The 18,454-nt window shown below is 39.7% G+C and overlaps 1 protein-coding gene across 1 annotated transcript; it reads left to right on the top strand.

Annotated features, from left to right (window-relative positions):
* Positions 1-171: 171 nt before the first annotated feature.
* On the top strand, positions 172-18,451 carry LOC139937432 (electrogenic aspartate/glutamate antiporter SLC25A12, mitochondrial-like). The gene is made up of 16 exons (XM_071932573.1): positions 172-413; positions 2,218-2,274; positions 3,061-3,203; positions 3,566-3,681; positions 4,372-4,511; positions 5,907-6,053; positions 6,835-6,973; positions 7,952-8,045; positions 8,393-8,547; positions 10,621-10,773; positions 11,114-11,247; positions 11,983-12,123; positions 12,593-12,731; positions 13,382-13,540; positions 14,730-14,820; positions 15,502-18,451. Exons 1-16 carry the CDS (start codon positions 372-374, stop codon positions 15,680-15,682), a joined length of 2,031 nt encoding a protein of 676 aa, XP_071788674.1. The 5' UTR covers positions 172-371; the 3' UTR covers positions 15,683-18,451.
* Positions 18,452-18,454: the final 3 nt, after the last annotated feature.

Here is an 18,454-nt window from a genome sequence, read left to right as displayed (position 1 = left end):
TTTGTAGCGAGTTTAAAGTAAATTCCATGCGGAAATTTTGCAAGCCGCCAATCAAATCATTCCAATCGCGTGCTGAAGCCCATATTTGGATGTTAACTTACTTTATATGGTTCGAATGGGTACGTGACTCATTACCATAAAGCAACCCTCGACTCGATTTATTTCTCGCGTGTCGAATATCGGCGAGAATACCCCGGGTCGAACTTTCCTTCGGTGTTGTGGCGGTTTATATCTGAAGAACTAAATTCATGTATTTTACAAATTACTCTTCAAAAGGTTGTGACCCATATTCTTGTAAATCACATATAGATATGTGAGTTTGGAGTGTTTTGTAGATCTCCCCCCTCGAAGCAATACATCAAGACTTCAAGATGTTTCAAACTGCAAGTTGTATGTCGGCACCGGGAGCGCAGGTAAACATGCACAGACTTTGCATCCTCGGGGTTTCGCACTATGTCTCTATGCATGCCCCCTTCCTTATTTTAATATTTAAATAAACGTTTTGAAATGCAAAGACAACAATCAAAACCCTGCCAAGTCTCATTAATGCCCATGCCCATCTTTGGACTAACACAGATCATCACAACATCCTGTCATTTTAAATAAATGATGGTGAAGTTAAGTTTTATTTGTAAAAGTTTTGAGCGAGTTGGAATCGAGAGGGGTGGGGGGGGGGGGGGTTGTCTATGTTGCTGCATGGAGGCTCCATGGTTGCAGGTAGGTACCGTCTGTCCAATGTTATTTCGGAAAGGTTTCCGTTATTTCTGTCCAACCACCGTGACCATGTCCTCCCCTTCTGCCAAAACCTAGCCTTGCTCAAGGCAGTCGAATTATTCACTCCGAAAAAAGACCGCCGTTGTATAAAACCCACCCGTATTCACTCCGCGTAACATCGCACGACACGGTGCCCCTGTACACTATCCGCATGCGGAGGCCGTCAGGCCGACAGCCTTGTAGGGTCTGTGTTGAAGCCACTGACCTCATTACTATAATAAGCGAAGAGTTCCCACGGTCAGCTCATTACCATAATGCCCGCGAAAGACGAGACATACATCACACACCACCACCACGGGCGCATGATAGGGTTCAAAGGTCGTGATAAGGGAAGTGCGTGATTGGACGTCAAAATGAATAATTCATTTGCCTCACATTCTGTGTTGTCTGATAGGTCTGACGAACGATATACATATTCATGAGCTGCATACTAGCATATCCGAGAGCCCCCCCAAAGTGGAATTTTTTCAATACAACACATTAAACCCGGAAGATACAGACCCGACAAGGCTGTCGGCCTGACGGCCTCCGCATGCGGTTAGTGGTGCAAGTGCGATGACTTGTGTGAACAGTATTCGTACGATCTGACAGTGTGTATACGGGTGGGTCATGCGGTGTGATCGCACGCACCACGAACAGGGTATACGGGTGGGTTTACAGCGGCGTCTTTTCGGAGCGAATAATGCGACTGCCTTGAGCAAGGCTACCAAAAACCTTAACATTTTGGTAAATAAAACTCTATTGTTAGACAAACTGATGATGAAACAGAATTAGACTTTTCATGTGTGGATGTGGATTGGAGCTCCCTCGACTGTACCTTTCATTTTAACTAAGTTTTTAGTAAATAAATCAGACAAACTCAGTGTAACCCCCCCCCCCCTCCCCCTCATAAAAATAAACATTAGATCAAACACAAATTTGACCAAATGAAACAACCTATTAAAAATAAAAGTATATGATTGTGAAAATAACGGTCATTTGATTTTGATCTGTCTGAGGTAATAAAACCTTTAAAAAACAATACATTAAACTCTCTTTCTGATCATTTTTCGACAATGATTGATTGATATGAGTAAAATACCTTGCTCAGCTTGCTCGGCGCTGTTCTCCTTTTTTTTCTTCTTTTAATAGCGGTCCTGCTACGTAGTACAACTGATAATGAACAAATTTGAAAAAAAGAGTAGGGTAGGCGCCCCAGTTACTTGGTCTCACCTGTTTGCAGTCATTCCAAGGCTACATTTGGCTTTTTGTCTGACTGACCGTTTTGCGAAGGTCATTTATGGAATCTACTACATTACTTCAGAGGGAGCCGTTTCTCACAATGTTTTATGCTATCAACAGCTCTCCATTGATTGTTAACAAGTAAGTTTTGATGCTAACGGTGATACCAATAGTATCCAGTGCCTTTAACACTTAAATGTTTTTGTTTTGTTTTTCTTCTAGACCCTTCATCTTGTAAAGAGAGCAGACACGGCTCAGCTGAGGCAGATTTTCTCCAAGGTCAGTTATTTGGCTAATGGTTCTCATGTCTAAACATTTGGCCACATTCCCCGGGCGTTGTTTTGTATTCTAATATTCTATTCATTGCTTCTTCCCCAAACTGCCAAACGAAACAAAAGAGGAAACTGTGGTCTTACAAGTTAAAGTGATGAGTGTAAAGTTTTTTGTTCTTCATTGCTTTTCCCAGCACTGCCATTCGAAACAAAACAGGAAACAGTTTTGTCCTACAAGTTGAAGTGATGAGTGAAAATTTCAAGTGAGACGTCAGAATTCCTTATCGATTAGTTTTGCTGATTACTATTAGACAAGACATTTTGGCATGATGTGTTTATGTAGTTATGAAAGTTCCTTCCCATCCTAGAAAACAAAATCATAGAATTGGGTTCCTATACTTTCTGGCCTTAAAAGCTGCCCTAGAAATAGTAATTGCCCTTAGTGGATAACCTTGGTATGATATCGCAAGGCAGGTTCATTTTGGAGGGATAAATCGTGTGATTATTTGCACTCATGTGGGGGCTTTCGTGTGCGATGGTATGCGGGTGCGATTCATGCTGCAAAAAACAGGACTGAAATTAACCCCTTGTGCACATCAAACGTTGCGACTGTGCCAATGCTTACTTTACTGTATAACACCATGGAGTTAGAAAGATCTATTTCTACCTCCATGATAACACACAGTGATACAGGTGTATTGGAGCAATAGGTGATAAATTGGGTTTGGTTTGAATACTTAAAACTTGCCCATTTGCCCTCAAGCCTATGAGTATCCTTTGTTCTTGTTTTTAGTATGCTGGAGTAGACAAAGATGGAGAAAAGTTCATGAATGCTGAGGATTTTATCCGTGGTTTCCTGGGAATGCAACCAGAAAGAAACTACAATCCTCACACTATGAAACTGCTTGCTGGCGTTGTGGACCAGACAAAAGACGGGTAGGTTATTGAACAGATTGCTTCCTCAAAACTAGCGAGGTGAATATTAGGCCATTTTAAGATAACACAGTCCTTGGTTGCAGTTTCAGCTACTTTATGCAACATGCCTAATGCATCAAGGACTTACAAAATGTAGGTTTCATTTGAAGTTTTCACAACTTGGATTAAAAACAGCAAAAACACTGGGCACCAAAGCAATTGCGGTGGGCGCTATAGTTTTTCTATCTAATGAGTATTCCATGTCTCGACCAAGCTCTTGACCGCCTCCCATTTTCAGGATGTTTGCAGTTTGTGCACACTACTATTACCAATGTAAATTTTCCATTTCTCACGATGCACCTGTTGTTTGCGTTTATTTCCAGCCTGATATCCTTCATAGAGTTCCAGGCCTTTGAGGCACTGTTATGTTCTCCAGATGCACTTCACATGGTAGCTTTTCAGCTTTTCGACACCAACGGCTCGGGATTTGTGTCGTTTGGTGAGTGATTTACCTTTCGTTAACCTGTATTAGCCTTGAAGGTTTTAGACATTTACACAAGAGTGGATACTGTTTTGTTGAGTTTTGTGGCTGAGTGGTCTATTAACTGGCATTCATAAACAGTTTCTCTACTCCTATTGGTGGAGAGCGTCATGTGGGTGTGCATAAACCTTTTGTTAATGCACACTTGAGCTCTGTTTATGCACACACTGAGCTGGCTTATGCGTGTCGGTTGCGCAAGATTGTCAAGCGGAATGCGCAAATCATAGCTATCAGCGCATAATCTAAGCGCGCACCCGTACACACAACCCATGCGCCTCGAACAGATTCTTCACAAAGTTTTGGGAAACAAAAATTCAAACCTCAAATTTTCATTGTTAAAGTGTCTCAAACTGTATTTGTTTACGTTGTTTAACAGAAGGGCATTTATGAATGGGAATAAAAGAGTAGTGACTCGTTCTTCAACATCCATTTAAAACCTTGCAAGGTCGTTGCTGTGCAGCTCAGGCCTTTATCACACGGCCGCCGAACCTGCCGGCTTTAATCGTACGTTGAGGAACTCGTCGCTACCCTTTTATTCCCTTATTTTGCCAGCGAACCATTGTTAAAAGAGAACCTTGAGCTTGCACACTTATTATGTGTTGTCTGTACAATTATTAACTATTGATTATATTGATTTGTATTGATCAGAGGAGTTTAAGAAGGTGATCAGCGCCACCGAGGTATACCAACAGATCCCGTTCAACTTTGACTGTTCGTTTGTCACCAGGCATTTTGGAAAAGACAAGAAGAAAGAACTGTCCTACGCTGAATTTACACAATTTCTCTGGGTACGTAGAGTTCCCTCTTTGAATAAAGATGTATCATTTTTTTGGTAAGGGTTGGCAGGCCTGATACTTCATGAAGGAAACGAAGGCGATTGCCTACATGCCCCAGTAGAAATTTACAATTTCCTCATAGGGTGCCCTTTACCAAGGAGAAAATTCCTCGGTGCCCTTGCCCTTTCAAAAACAAATCATACAGGCCTGGGTTGGTGTACTCATGTAACTCACTGATAGTGGCTTGGATTATTCCAAGTCGGTCGGAAAACACAAGGTGTGATGGAAGCAATCACCAAGACCACAGGGACATCGAGTCGTGGCCAAGAGGTTAAGAGCACCAGACTCTAGCTCTGGGGTGGATATCACAAAGGTAGTCTTAACTTAGGACTAGTCCTAGGCAATGCTAAGAGATAGGACCAGTCCTAAGTTAGGAAAAGGTACTGGTCCTAAATTAGGACCAGTCCTGTCTCTTAGCATTACTTAGGAATAGTCCAAAGTTGGGACTACCTTTGTGAAATCGACCCCTGGTGTTTCTGATCACCAGAGTATCAGTTGGAGTCCCGGTTATGGACACTTGTATCCCTGAGTAAGGTACTTTACCGTAGTTCTCTGTCCTTTGGATGGGATATTTTAAGACCTGTAGAGTGTCATGGCCGAGTGGTTAAGAGCATCGAATTCAAGTTCTGGTGCTAATTCATCGGAGTGTGGGTTCGAATCCCGGTCGTGACACTTGTGTCCTTGAGCAAGATGCTTTACTATAATTGCTTCTCTTCACCCAAGGGTATAAATGGGTACCTGCGAGGGTAGAGGTTGATATTGCGAATGAAAAGCTTTCGGAGCGCCACGGCAGCTCGGGGCTGTATACTCCCTAATGGGAGCTGAGAAAGATTAAAGGGATGTTTATTGGCCCAATGACCAGGGGACTAATGTAAAGCGCATTGATACAGTTTATTGTGAAATGCGCTATATAAGAACTTGTTATTATTATAACCTACAACCTGTGTTCTAGGATTAGAAGTGCACGTAAAAGAACCCAGAAACTTATCGTGGAAGAGTAGGGGTTAACCTTGGTGTTTCTGGTTCACATACATGTAGCAAGCATCCTTGTTTACAGGTTTCCACAGGCTTGCGAGCTACAGTGAAAGGGTAGGGGTTAACCCCAGTGTTTCTGGTTCACATACCAAGCACCCTTGTTTACAGGTTTTATCAGGCTTGCAAGCTACAGTGAAAGGGTAGGGGTTAACCCCAGTGTTTCTGGTTCACATAGCAAGCACCCTTGTTTAGAGATTTCCTCAGGCTTGCGAACTACATTGATTTAGTTCACTTATGAGACATCTTTGGTTTCTTTACAAGAAATATAATGATAATAATAAACTTTTGCTACTGTTGTGCACTTTTTCACAGAGTTTACAAGAAGAGCATGCTAGACAGGCCTTTGATAGATTTGACAAGGACCACCTTGGTGTCATCAACGCGTTAGAGTTCCGCAAGATCATGACCACCATCTCGTCTCATCTCCTGACAGATTATGTAGAAGCCAATCTTGTTTCGGTAGGTGATTTAGGTTTCTTTCAAGGCAAGTCTTTAATTGTCAAATGAAAACTATATTAGATTTATTGGCTAAACGATTGAGAGTTTTGCTGTGGGCAGAATGCCAGTCCATTGAAGATTACTCCCCAGCGCTCACCTGTGTTTCAGGAGATTCTGTCCCGCCGGAGATTCCCCCCCCCCCCCCTTTACCATCATACCGCAAACTGTGCATGAACTGCTTCTGAAAATGCCCTCTTGACACAGCCCCTTTCAGCCCACGTTAGTTTCTCATATAGGGGACAAAATCTCTGGTGGTCGCGGACAGATTTCCCTGGGACAACGGTACCCATTTTTAGCAATTGGGATAAAGTGCATTCTGCAAGGACACAGCTGTCTCAACTGACCTGGCCAGGATTCGAACCCACATGCTGTAAACTACAGAACTGGAGTCCGCCACCCTCGACCACTTGGCCATCAGACCCTGACACCTCAGAAACAATCCTATCAGGATAAAAGAAACTATCTTAATTTTTTACACTAATGGAACAAAGTAGTCTTGGCAATTTCATGAAAACTTGGAGCAGGGTGGTCTTATTGTTGTTGTTCAGGAGATTGTGAAACGTTAGTAATTTTTGAAATGGAGTTGTCGTGCCTGATCAATGGCTGATTGAGCATGATCTCGAACAAAGCCTTTTGAGTTAAATACTGATGTCTCGACTTCACCCTTGTGCACAGCACCTGACTCCAATCCCATTCACAAATCATGTTTGTACATTGTCTGCCACCCCGTCTCCTCCCACAGGTTGCAGGTGGAGAGACCAAGCATTTAGTGAGCTTCCCGTACTTCAATGCTTTTAACTCTCTACTCAGTCGGATGGATCTCATCAAGAAGATTCACTCTGATATTACAGACTCAGACCCCATAGCAGCTGTCACAAAAGGTAGGAGTCCAAGGTAGACAGTCCATGGTGCAGGGACATTGATTCTCCTTTTTCAACCGAAAATCCAGGTTTTGTTAAAATTCTAAAAACAAATCATTAAGGACCTTCTTTGCGTCATCAATTTTTTTTTTTTTTTTTTTTTTTTTTTTTTCAAAGATAATTTTTTTTTTTTATTTAGCTAAGATCAAATTCATAAGAAAATCATATGGAACACCCCAGAGTAAGGTTTATCGCGATTCAGAAACGCACTGCATTGTGGGAAGGAATATGGGGCGGTTACTATGCAGTTTGTACGACTCGCGCACGCAACACCTATACCTTTGTGTGGGTTCAACAGCGCCCTCTCTTGATATTTTACTATTCGCGATAAACCTTATGCAGAGTAGGGGTTTCGAAATCTGTCGTACTAGCAAGCTATCACGCTTTCTGCTCTTGGTTTTAGTTTTCTTTTCAACAGCCCATAACATCCCTGACGGTGTCAAACTTATGCCAACGGTTTCCACTAACAAAAGTTCCAAATATGATGCTATCAAGCTAAATGGGTTGTTTGTCGGAAATATCGATCGTTTGTGCAGAAACAAGCAAAAACAGGTGATTTTTTCCACAACTATTTTTTTAAGGCCAAACTTTTTCTTAATTTATGTTGGCAACCTCTTTTCTGATAAACAATGTCCAACAGATTCTTCACAAAATTATTGAAAATATATATTTCAAACCAAAGTGTCTATAGTTGTACTTTTTAACGTTTTTTAACAAAAGGGCATTTAGTAATGGGAATAAATGAGTAGTGGCTCATTCTTACACGTCCGTTTAAAACCTTGCAGGGTCGTTGCCGTGCGATAAAGGCCCTCGTCTTTGCCTTATTGACAGATAATTTTTATTAAATTCATGAAAAATTTGTCATGTCTGGGCGTATGGTGATGATTAAATACAGAAAGTGTTATTTCCAATCCTGTCTGTACTTGTTATCTTTATCAGAGGAGTTCTTACACGTAGCTCAACAGTTCTCACAGGTCACACCCCTGGAGGTTTCCATTCTGTTTCACCTCTGCTGTATGGACAGCTCCACAGGGTAAGTTTAAACCGGTCAATCAAATCACTAAAAACTGCCAAGCTCAACCAATCATATCACTAGAACTGCCAAGCTCGACCAATCGTACCACTCAAACTGCTAAGCTCTGACCAATCATATCACTAGAACTGCTAAGCTCTGTCCAATCATATCACTCAAACTGCCAAGCTGAAAAGCTGTGACATAATATCAGTTTTGAGAAGAGATTTGAATTTTGTGGTACAAAAGATTAAATGGTAGAGGGTTCCGGATACGTGGCGCAGCTGAAGAAAAAGACCCGTCACACTAGGAATGGTTATTTTACCAGTTTGTATTGTATGTCCTTTTCTTCTAATCCGTTAAAACAGTCGTATCACGATGGCCGACCTTAATAAAGTAGCTCCAAAGGGTGACCTCGTCGGTGAACTTCAAGTCCAGCAACCAAAACAGGAAGTCAAGAGGACCGTGATCATCCAGGCCATGGAGTCTATCTATAGGTTTGCTCTTGGTGCTGTGGCTGGTGGTAAGTAGCCATCACAATACAACAGACCGGTAACTTAAAGACACTGGACATGTGGCGGCGACATGCACAAAGTGTACATGACAATAAATTCTTGAGAGTTTTATCAGTTTGTACAGTTCTTGTCTTTTATTGCTCTTCTCAACTTGTACAGTTTCCTCGTTCTCAGTATACAACTCTCTCCAGGTATCTATGTATTCACTCTGTTTACTGTCATTGATTGTGTTCAGTAGGTTCAATAGGTTCACTACGTAGTTCACTAGGTTCACGTAAAAACTGCAAGTTAAGGAACAATACACTCATTAAGTTTCAAGTAACTGAAGCAACATTAAACTGTGCTAACTATCTATCACTAAATAGAAACTGCTTATAACATGTGCATTTCAACTCCAAAAAACGTTACAGAACTTCATTAAATAAGTCATTAAAAAACACGACTTTCAAATAGTCCAAAACACCTAAAATTACTGCAAATGGAACTATGATACTCAAAGATGTATTTACCTGTGTCCAAGGTCTGTGGTAGAATGGAATGTGGACAAATTTAGATGGCAAAAAGGGGCTCAGAAATCTTAGCTTTAGTTTTACAATGTTGCTCGATTGTTTGTGGCTCGGCTGAAAATAGCGCCCTCAAGAGACAGAAGTCCGAGATAGAAAAATCAACATACCTGCTGTAACAGGACACTATTGGTAATTGTCAAAGACCAGTCTTCTCACTTGGTGTATCTCAACACAAACATGAAATAACAAACCTGTGAAAATTTGAACTCAATTGGTCGTCGAAGTTGCGAGATAATAATGAAAGAAAAAACACCCATGTCACACGAAGTTGTGTGCTTTCAGATGCTTGATTTCGTGACCTCAAATTTTAAATCTGAGGTCTCAAAAACCAAATTTGTGGAAAATTACTTCTTTCTCGAAAACTGCGTCACTTCAGAGGGAGCCGTTTCTCATAATGTTTTATACTATCAATCTCTCCCCATTACTCGTTACCAAGTAAGGTTTTATGCTAATAATTATTTTGAGTAAATTACCAATAGTGTTCACTGCCTTTAAGCATGATATATTTTCTTCCACGGTAAAAAACAGCCCCCCTTGGGGCCTATAAGCCCACCTGGTATTCACTGCCTACCTTTATAACCATTTCACCTGGTACGTTCTTCTAGACATGCCAGACTGTTTTCTGTCTGGTCTGGAGCTGATAGTATAAAGTTATTGAAGCGGTTAGCTTACTGAGCCATACTACTGAGATACCAGGGGGCGTTTTTTTACCATGGAAGAAAATATCTAATGCCTTACACATAATGCCCAGGCCTCACCCTTAACACACTAACCCAGCATACATTGTCACAGGCTAGTAAACACCACCTCTCAACTTGCCCTGTGGGCTACTAAAAACTGTGCAAACTACTTGTTTAAAATGCTCATATTCAGATGTGAACAATACATTTTTTAAATTGGCTAATCTATTTTTGACTGAGTGAGTGAAACTTTGTTTGCCTAGTACACTGGTTGTGATTGTTACCATTAATGCATCAGAAGGGTAAATTTATGACAATACATGTTTAAAATCAGGGCTACTAAACCCAGAGTTTATTAGCCCGGTTGGCTACTTAGCAAAAAGCTTAAGACCAAGGCCTGACACCCCATTGCTAAAACTAAGAGGTAAGTGGTTTAGCGTCTATTGCTCTTATCAAAGTCTGAAAGTGTCAGGGTTTAGGGTTTAACTCTGCTGTGAGATTGGGTTGTGATTTAGGCCCAATTTCAATAAGCTGTTTACCGGTATAAGCATATTTGTGCTAACTGTATCAGAAAAATTTGCATAAGCAAAAAACATACTTCACCATGTTTTTTTAAAGTTTGCAGAAAATTTCTAAATGGCATGCACGTTCACCATGAATTTGCTTTGTTGTGTCACTCATGCGCTAACCTTGCTTACAGTAAACAGCTTTATGAAAGAGAAATTCTGCTAAGGGAGGCCCTGTAAGTACAAAACAGCTGCTTATTTACTAGTCTTACAAAATTGAGCCCGGAGTTGACAAAAAATCTCCCATGTATGTTTTTTTTTATTGACAGCTGTTGGAGCTACTGCCGTGTATCCGATCGATCTGGTCAAGACCAGGATGCAGAACCAGCGTGGAGGTTTGGTCGGCGAGTTGATGTACGAGAACAGCTTGGACTGTTTTACTAAAGTCATCAGACACGAAGGCATCATGGGTCTCTATAGAGGTAGGTCACCACCTTGCTTACTGAGTTTTCACCCCCTCTCTTCTCCTGCTTAGCGGAAACTTGCCCCAAGCATAGTTTCTACATTTTTAGTTTTTCATAGCAAGGTTGAGATCAGTATAGAGAACGGCTTAGCCATAAAGGTGGTTTACTCGGTACATACTTCCTTTGAATGCGAATGCGATGCAAATTTTGACATACAAAATTTGCAACAAACTATTTAAAAGAGTTGCCCTGTGCTCAACTATCCCGAAACAATCGCACAAAGTCAGGGCAGAGTGGGATATTTGTATACCATTAGCGGCAGGAACGTATTTAAACAATCTTGCTTTTTTTTTAACAGGGTTGCCCCCTCAGCTGGTGGGTGTGGCTCCAGAGAAGGCCATCAAGCTCACCATGAACGACTTTGTCCGAGATCATATGAGGAACAAAGACGGAAGTATACCATTTTGGGCTGAATGTCTGGCAGGAGGCTGTGTAAGTGTCTCATTGAATTATGAAACAAATAGCCTTTTTGTTGGACACAACACACAATGTCCACAGATTTTTATTTGAAGATAAAGATGGCAGAAAGCTTCCCTTAAAATATTACTTGCTATAAAGGTGCTGTAGTTTTTGAGAATTGAATCACAAAACAATGTCTGTATCCACGAGACAAACGTTATTTTAGCATGTAAAACGTATTTACCAGTAATGATATGAAATACCAATACTGGTTAATATGTTTGTACATGCTTAAATAATGTAAATCTGTTGACATTGTGTGTTGTGCTACAAAAAAGTACCCAAACCCTTTAGCGCCAAGGGTATACTTTTGGTAATTGTCAAAGACAAGTATCAAATTTGTTGGTGAAAAATAACCTCTTGCTCCAAAACTACGTAACATCAAATACGTACTGTAAAGGAGGTAAACCTGTTTCAGCCTCAAGGGTTGGCGGCAACAAGCCCCTTATGGCAGTTGATTTGGGTCAACAGTTCAAACTCGTTAAGTGTAGCCCAGACCTTGAGGTGGCCTTGTGATATTAGGCAATCTCTCATGAAAACAAATGTAATCAAATTTTTAAAAAGGCAATTTCTGATAAAGTACCTTCAAATTTTTTGAGCTGACAAAACAAAACGTTACGCTCCATGCCAAATCTGTACTGGTAATAATTTTCTTCAACAAGTTGGCTTATTTCTTGTGGTATGACTTTATTATAATTGAATTTACAGGCTGGTGGATCTCAAGTGATGTTCACCAATCCATTAGAGATTGTGAAGATCCGGTTGCAGGTAGCTGGTGAGATTCAGGCGGGACCCAGAGTCAGTGCCATCACCGTCGTCAGAGATTTGGGATTCTTTGGTCTGTATAAGGTAAGAAACATCTTCAGTCTCCTGACGTTGTCTAGAGCAAGCTAGTCAAAAAAGGTTGAGACCCATTTAGATCTCACTCTGCTGCAGTGAATTTAACAACGAAAACTCCCCTCGATCCACCAAGCAAAAGTTGTAGCCCAGGCTGATAGTAGTCTCTTACAAATAAGTAGTCTCCCGAATTCTGAAATCTACTCTGTGGTAGTATAAAAAAAACAAGACCTCGTCTCCAAGGAGCAAAGTAGATGTACTACCGCAAACTGAGTATATATTGATACCTCAACATGCAATGCCTCAAAAACTGTAAACATCCTCTGCCTCTGATTTCTGCTGCTGAACTTTTCCACAATAGGTTTCCTTCACTGTGAATGGATCTTGATAAATTTGGCATGAAAGTAGTATGATGAACGGAAAGCTACATTAAATTCATAGTTTGTTATTCATTCATTTTTTCAAATCTGTTCTGATCTAGGGTGCCAGAGCGTGTTTTCTTCGAGACATCCCCTTCTCTGCTATCTACTTCCCCGGCTACGCACATCTTAAGAAATTCTTTGCTGACAAGGATGGACACAACAGCCCTCTCTCCTTGTTGACTGCTGCCACACTTGCTGGTAAGTTTTTAATTTTTAATTTTATTTTTATTTTACGGTGTTGCTGTTGGTTGGTGTTTGATTGTTTCTTTCTTTTTGTTGTTTTTGTATGTTTGTTTGATTGCTTGTTTGGATGATCTTATCGACAACAAAATACTTGGCAAAGCTCCCCACAAGGGGATTTTAACGCCAAGCTGGCAACAGCCAATCTTAGTTTATTGTCTATGACTATGATTTGTGCAACGATGAAATGTGATTCACTAACTAGGTGACATACTAATACTAGTCATTGTGAAATCAGCGGTTAGCTTGGCCGGATTCAAACCCAGAACCTTTTTTATTGCAAGTCATGCAGTCTGACCACTTGATCACGATGGCATAAAAGACACACTGGAATAAACCATTTTTAGACATTGAAAATAACATACAACATCATTCTGCCAACACATGTCTCAAATTGTATATTCCGATTACAGACTATTTTCCCTGCACTTTAATAATAGCTCCAGATTTTTGGCAATATCTCGAATACACTACAAATTTGTTACAAAAATTGTTCACAATGTGGGTATATCTATATTTATATGAAATTAAAACAATCGGATGATGGTTTCAAAAACCAAAGGTTTACTTTGCCTTTAATCTGTTCGTGTCTCTGTTTCTTCCCCAAGGCCCTCCTGCCGCTTATCTAGCCACACCAGCTGACGTCATTAAGACCAGGCTACAGGTTGTTGCCAGGAAGGGACAGCAGACGTACTCCGGAGTCACTGACTGCATCCGTAAGATCTATGCACAGGAAGGCTTCAGAGCGTTCTTCAAGGGTGGACCAGGTTAGTCGCATCCAGGCATGATATTCTGTCTACTCTACATGCTCTAGTCTGAGGCCGTGTCCAAATTGGTGGCTACGGCTGCGGCTAAGACCGTTGCCAGGGGTGTTGCTAAGGGCGTCCTATACTTCAATGCATGACGACACGGCGATCTGGCCGTAGCCGTAGCTGTAGCTGCCAATTCGGAAACGGCCTGATTTCCAATTGTTATTTTCCCCTCACAAAAAAAATGGGTTAAGGCTTTAGAGACCATATTGGTCTCACAAGCGTCTTGTACCAAAATGCCCATGGCGACGGCAAACATGTATACACTGTGTTAGCATTGTATGCTCAGTTCTGTGAAAAAAAAATCACAGGCATATTACTCTTGTGGGATTCGATCCCACGACCCTTGTAATTCTAGAGCAGTGTCACATCGACTAGACTACCGAGGTTAGACTGCTAGAGGCAGTTTGAATCCTATGTTTTAGCCCAGGTACTGCAAACGATTTAATAGATGTTTTAATTATATTAACTTTGGGTTTATTAGCACTGTATGCTTGGTACTTTCCCCGAGTTCTGTGAACAAAATCACTAGCATATTACTCAAGTGGGATCGCACATGAGTAATATGCCTACGGTACATGTAGGTGTTCTGTTTCATTTTTTACTGTATATTGGTCTATATTGTTACAATTTTAAATGTTTTTTCCCTGTTTAAATATCCGGGGCCAGCCAGAAAAGCAGGTTGGCCCTGGATTTTTTTTTTTTTAATCAGATGTGTCCTGGTTTTTAACTAAAAATTAATTGATTTGATTAAACTTGTCTCAATGTCTATTAATTTTGTTTATCTCTGTAAAATCAGTGTGCAGGTGTTGCCTCGTACAATTTTTAGTTTGTATTTTTATGAATGTTTGTCTAAATATTAAGTATCTATTCTGTGTTTGTCTATTAGTGGGTTAAGGAACAAAAACCTAATTGTTGTCCTACTGCTTATTACGTAGTATTAATTAACTTTTATTAACAAATAAATGAAATTGCTTAAAATGCATTTTATTATCCTCCAAAACTATATGTAACAGTGTCACTATGCAATTGAATTATTTTGTGAGATGCACAGACAACAATTAAATAAATGTCAATAATATTAATAAAAAATTCATGGCGGCCTTTGCTCGTGTTTAAAAGCAATTTTATTCTGTTTGTTTTTTAGCCCGTGTGTTTAGATCGTCACCGCAATTTGGCGTCACCCTTATGACATATGAGATCCTGCAGAGATATCTCTACATCGACTTTGGAGGACAGTAAGTTTTACAGTGTTGAAGTGTCAAAGGGTGTCATGGCTGAACAGTTTGAGCGTTTAATTCAAGTTCTGGAGGTTAAATCATCGGGTTGTTGGTTAGAATCACGGTCACTCTCTTCACTCTCTCTTGTCGTCTTCACCCAGGGGTTTAGTGGGTTCTTTCGAGGGTAGAGATTAATATTGTGTTTGAAAAAGCACCATGGAAGCCCGGGGCTGTGTACTCCCCAGTTAGCAAACTGATGCTTTACAAATTACATGGGATCAGGCATACCACCAATCATTAGTGCTGGGCGAATAGTGAAATTTGGTATTCGGTTAACCGCTGGCAAACTATCCAAATTTAACCGGATATTCAAATATTTTTTTCCCCCAGTACTTGCGTGCGTAACAGTGAGCGATTAGAGGGCGCCATTCGTTTGTGAATGAGATTATGTGTGGATTGATATTAGTTTTTGACAGTGTGTCACTCGGTTCATTCCAAAAAATAGTCTGATCTAATTTTAAAAATGGTTATGGTTAGGAAAAACTATTCTCCATTAACCGGATTTTCAAATTATTTGCCCAGGCCTACCAATCATAGTTGAGTTTCCATTATGTAATTTTCTAAATCCACCTAAGTAAAAGCATTGCTTTCTGAAAAATTAGTCTTATTATTTTGTATGTATTTGTGTTTTTTCCGCAGACGTCCAGAGGGTTCGATGCACAAGGCAAGCACCCATGTAGCAGACCTGCCTCCTGTCAACCCCGATCATCTTGGAGGACTCCGACTAGCCGTCGCCACCTTCTCTGGTGTCGAAACCAAGTTTGGCTTGTTCCTACCTAAATTTAGAAACCCTGTCGCAGCCGCCGCGCAAAGCAGCTAGTGACGGAATGTTTGGTTTTTAAAGAATTTAAGAATAGGAGCGTGTAGATAATTGTGAGTGGAAGGGAGGTAAGGAGGGGCTGGACAGTTCTTTGGTTGAACCATTGAATCAGATGAGGAACAAAAGTGGTGTGACTTAATAAATACTGTAAAGGCACTGGTTAGTTTTTTATTAATTTTTTTAAAGTGAAAACCCAACAAGCATTCTATACACCAATCCGAGCGCCCAAATGTTGAGCACCGCGCGCCATTTGCTGCGGAGTCTTCTGTGCCCAGACTATGCACAAACACACCGCAGTTGTTAATTTTTTTCCAATAGAGGGCGCTACCAATTTTGTTTGGTCGGATTGGACTATTGGTTGTCTGTTAACCTTACTCAAACTACGAGTGTTCAATTGTGTTTAAACCTATGATTTGACTGACCCTCATTAATCTTTGCGAAAACTCTGTCTGTTTTATTGTTAATTTTTTTTTTTTTGAGACAGCATTAGCATTGTTGTCTCAACAGTGAAAACTTGCAGTAAGAGTAAGTTTACAAAAACAAATTTTGTCACAAGTGCATTTTTAATTTATTTTTTTTTTTTTTTGCCAAGTTTCTCATTGTGATAATATTTCAGTGAATATGTATCAATGAAATTTGTAATGAATGATACATGTTGCCAACATAAACATTTGCTTGAAAATCTTATGTCTAGGAGTAAGAAATATAAAGAAACAAATATGGATGCCCGTGCCGCACAAGCTGGAGAACTGAGCTAGAGCAGTTGTCTTTGATAGAGCAGTCAGCAGCTCTATTGTATTTGGTAACGATAAGGCTTGCTTTCAGAGCTCTTTTGGTGTGAATCTTTTAAATCGGGAAACTTGTTGATGGTTTGTGCAGCCGAGTAGAATCTTTAATGGTTGGTTTAATCTCTTGTTTGAGAAGGAGATAAGAGTGCGGTGTAAAAGACAAGTATACTGTTTTACCCATTGTGTTAATTTACAGGAAGTGGAATAGCGCCCTCGCTTGCTATTCAGAAGGATTACGTCATCCACCTCTTGATAAATTTGATGGTAGTATCTGCAGATTTGTTACTTTTGCATGCATTAAAGGCCAATTATTGCTATTTGACAAGATTTCTCCACCCGTAACGCGGAAAAGTGTTATTTATTGCAATTTGCAGGCGAGGCAAATATGTGTTCAGGTGAACTCCTTCTGCACTGGGACATGTTGAAATTGTTTCAAAATGTTGTCGAAAGACTTCGGTAATGGATTGCTATGGCAAGGGAATTAAACAAACTATGTTGTGAACAAGTTGTGCCCAAAATGTGCGAGCATAAACTCAGCATTTGATATCTATCCTGCAAGGTTGAAAAAATTATTGTAATTTTGAAAAAATTATTGCAATTTATTTTTGCCATTTTAAATGGAGAGACAGTACTTTTTACATTTTTTTTTCCACAAATCAACAATTAAATGACAGGGTGTTTTATTATAAATAAATAATAAATTCCAGCTCCTTTAAAATCAAATTAAATATGTTTTGGGGTGTGAATATAGAGATAAAGAAGACGTTTCCAAAAGGATTTACTCAAAAATGTATAGTAATGAAGTTAGAGTCGATTTATCATATATAATCCACCTTTATCGAATGTGAAGCTTCTTAAATAACCAAGAACAATAGTTTAAAAAAAGTGAATGTTGTATAAATTGCAGTGACAGTGTGCACTTGGGATACAGGCAAATGCCAAGATTAAAACAAACTGCTGAAAAACTATTTAAAACCACTCAAATAATTGAAAGAATAGCTGGGAGCAAATAAGTTTTTTTGTGGCTGTTCGGACAGAATCATTTTGTAAGATGCTTACTACCGTTACCATCTCTATAACAAGGTTAAAGACATCGGACAATATTGGTAATTGTCAAACACCAGTTTTCTCACTTTGTGTATCTCAACATATGCATAAAATAACAAACCTGTGAACATTTTAGCTCAACTGGTCGTCAAAGTTGTGGGAGAATAATGGAAGGAAAAAAACCCTTGTCACACGAAGTTGTGTGCTTTCAGATGCTTGATTTTGAGACCTCAAATTCTAAATCTGAGGTCCTGAAATCAAATTCGTGGAAAATGTTCTTTCTCAAAAACTAAATTACTTCAGAGGGAGCCGTTTCTCACAATGTTATATACTATCAACAGCTCCCCGTTGCTTGTTACCAATTAAGTTTTGATGTTAACAACTATTTTGAGTAGTTACCAACAGTGTCCACTGCCTTTAAAGACATTTAAAATGTTGAAAAATACTTCCCTGGTTGTAGGCTATGTGTTTGAAAGGTTCTGCTTATATTAAAACATTGTATTTGATGAGCGAATAGCCAGGTTTTTGTTTGGCAGGAAGTGCCTGCTGGTTTTGGTATGGTACAATTCATTTTGTATTTTGGAATGATTTACATAATATGATATTAACACAACAGGGAAAATGTTTATGATTCACCTTTTTTTCAACTACTAAACACCAAGTACATTTTAGCTGCTTGGTGTTCTCAAACTGGGTCACATGTTTGTTTTTTGCATGCTTTAAAAAAACATTGTTTTTAAGACAACAAAATATGAGGCATGCCTGGACAGTTTCTGTAATGGTTTTTCTTACTTCCTATTCAAATGTATATTTTAATATATTTAAATGAATTGTACATTAGAATCTAGTCTTTGAGAAAATGGAACTGATGTGTTAGTTCAAACCGAATGAAGAATTAAAATGAAATGATTTTTCATTGTCAAAAGTTTTTTTTCCT

Source organism: Asterias amurensis, chromosome 5, assembly GCF_032118995.1.
Source record: "Asterias amurensis chromosome 5, ASM3211899v1".
Taxonomy (NCBI): Eukaryota; Metazoa; Echinodermata; class Asteroidea; order Forcipulatida; family Asteriidae; genus Asterias; species Asterias amurensis.
This window is presented reverse-complemented; position numbering and strand designations above follow the sequence as displayed.

What these genes read in the sequence shown, in the direction of transcription:
- LOC139937432 (XM_071932573.1), top strand. Translation starts at nt 372, where the DNA reads ATGTTTCAAACTGCAAGTTGTATGTCGGCACCGGGAGCGCAG. An exon ending in TGAGGCAGATTTTCTCCAAG is followed by an intron (nt 2,275 to 3,060) that starts GTCAGTTATTTG and finishes TCTTGTTTTTAG; the next exon opens with TATGCTGGAGTAGACAAAGA. An exon ending in TACATCGACTTTGGAGGACA is followed by an intron (nt 14,821 to 15,501) that starts GTAAGTTTTACA and finishes TTTTTTCCGCAG; the next exon opens with ACGTCCAGAGGGTTCGATGC.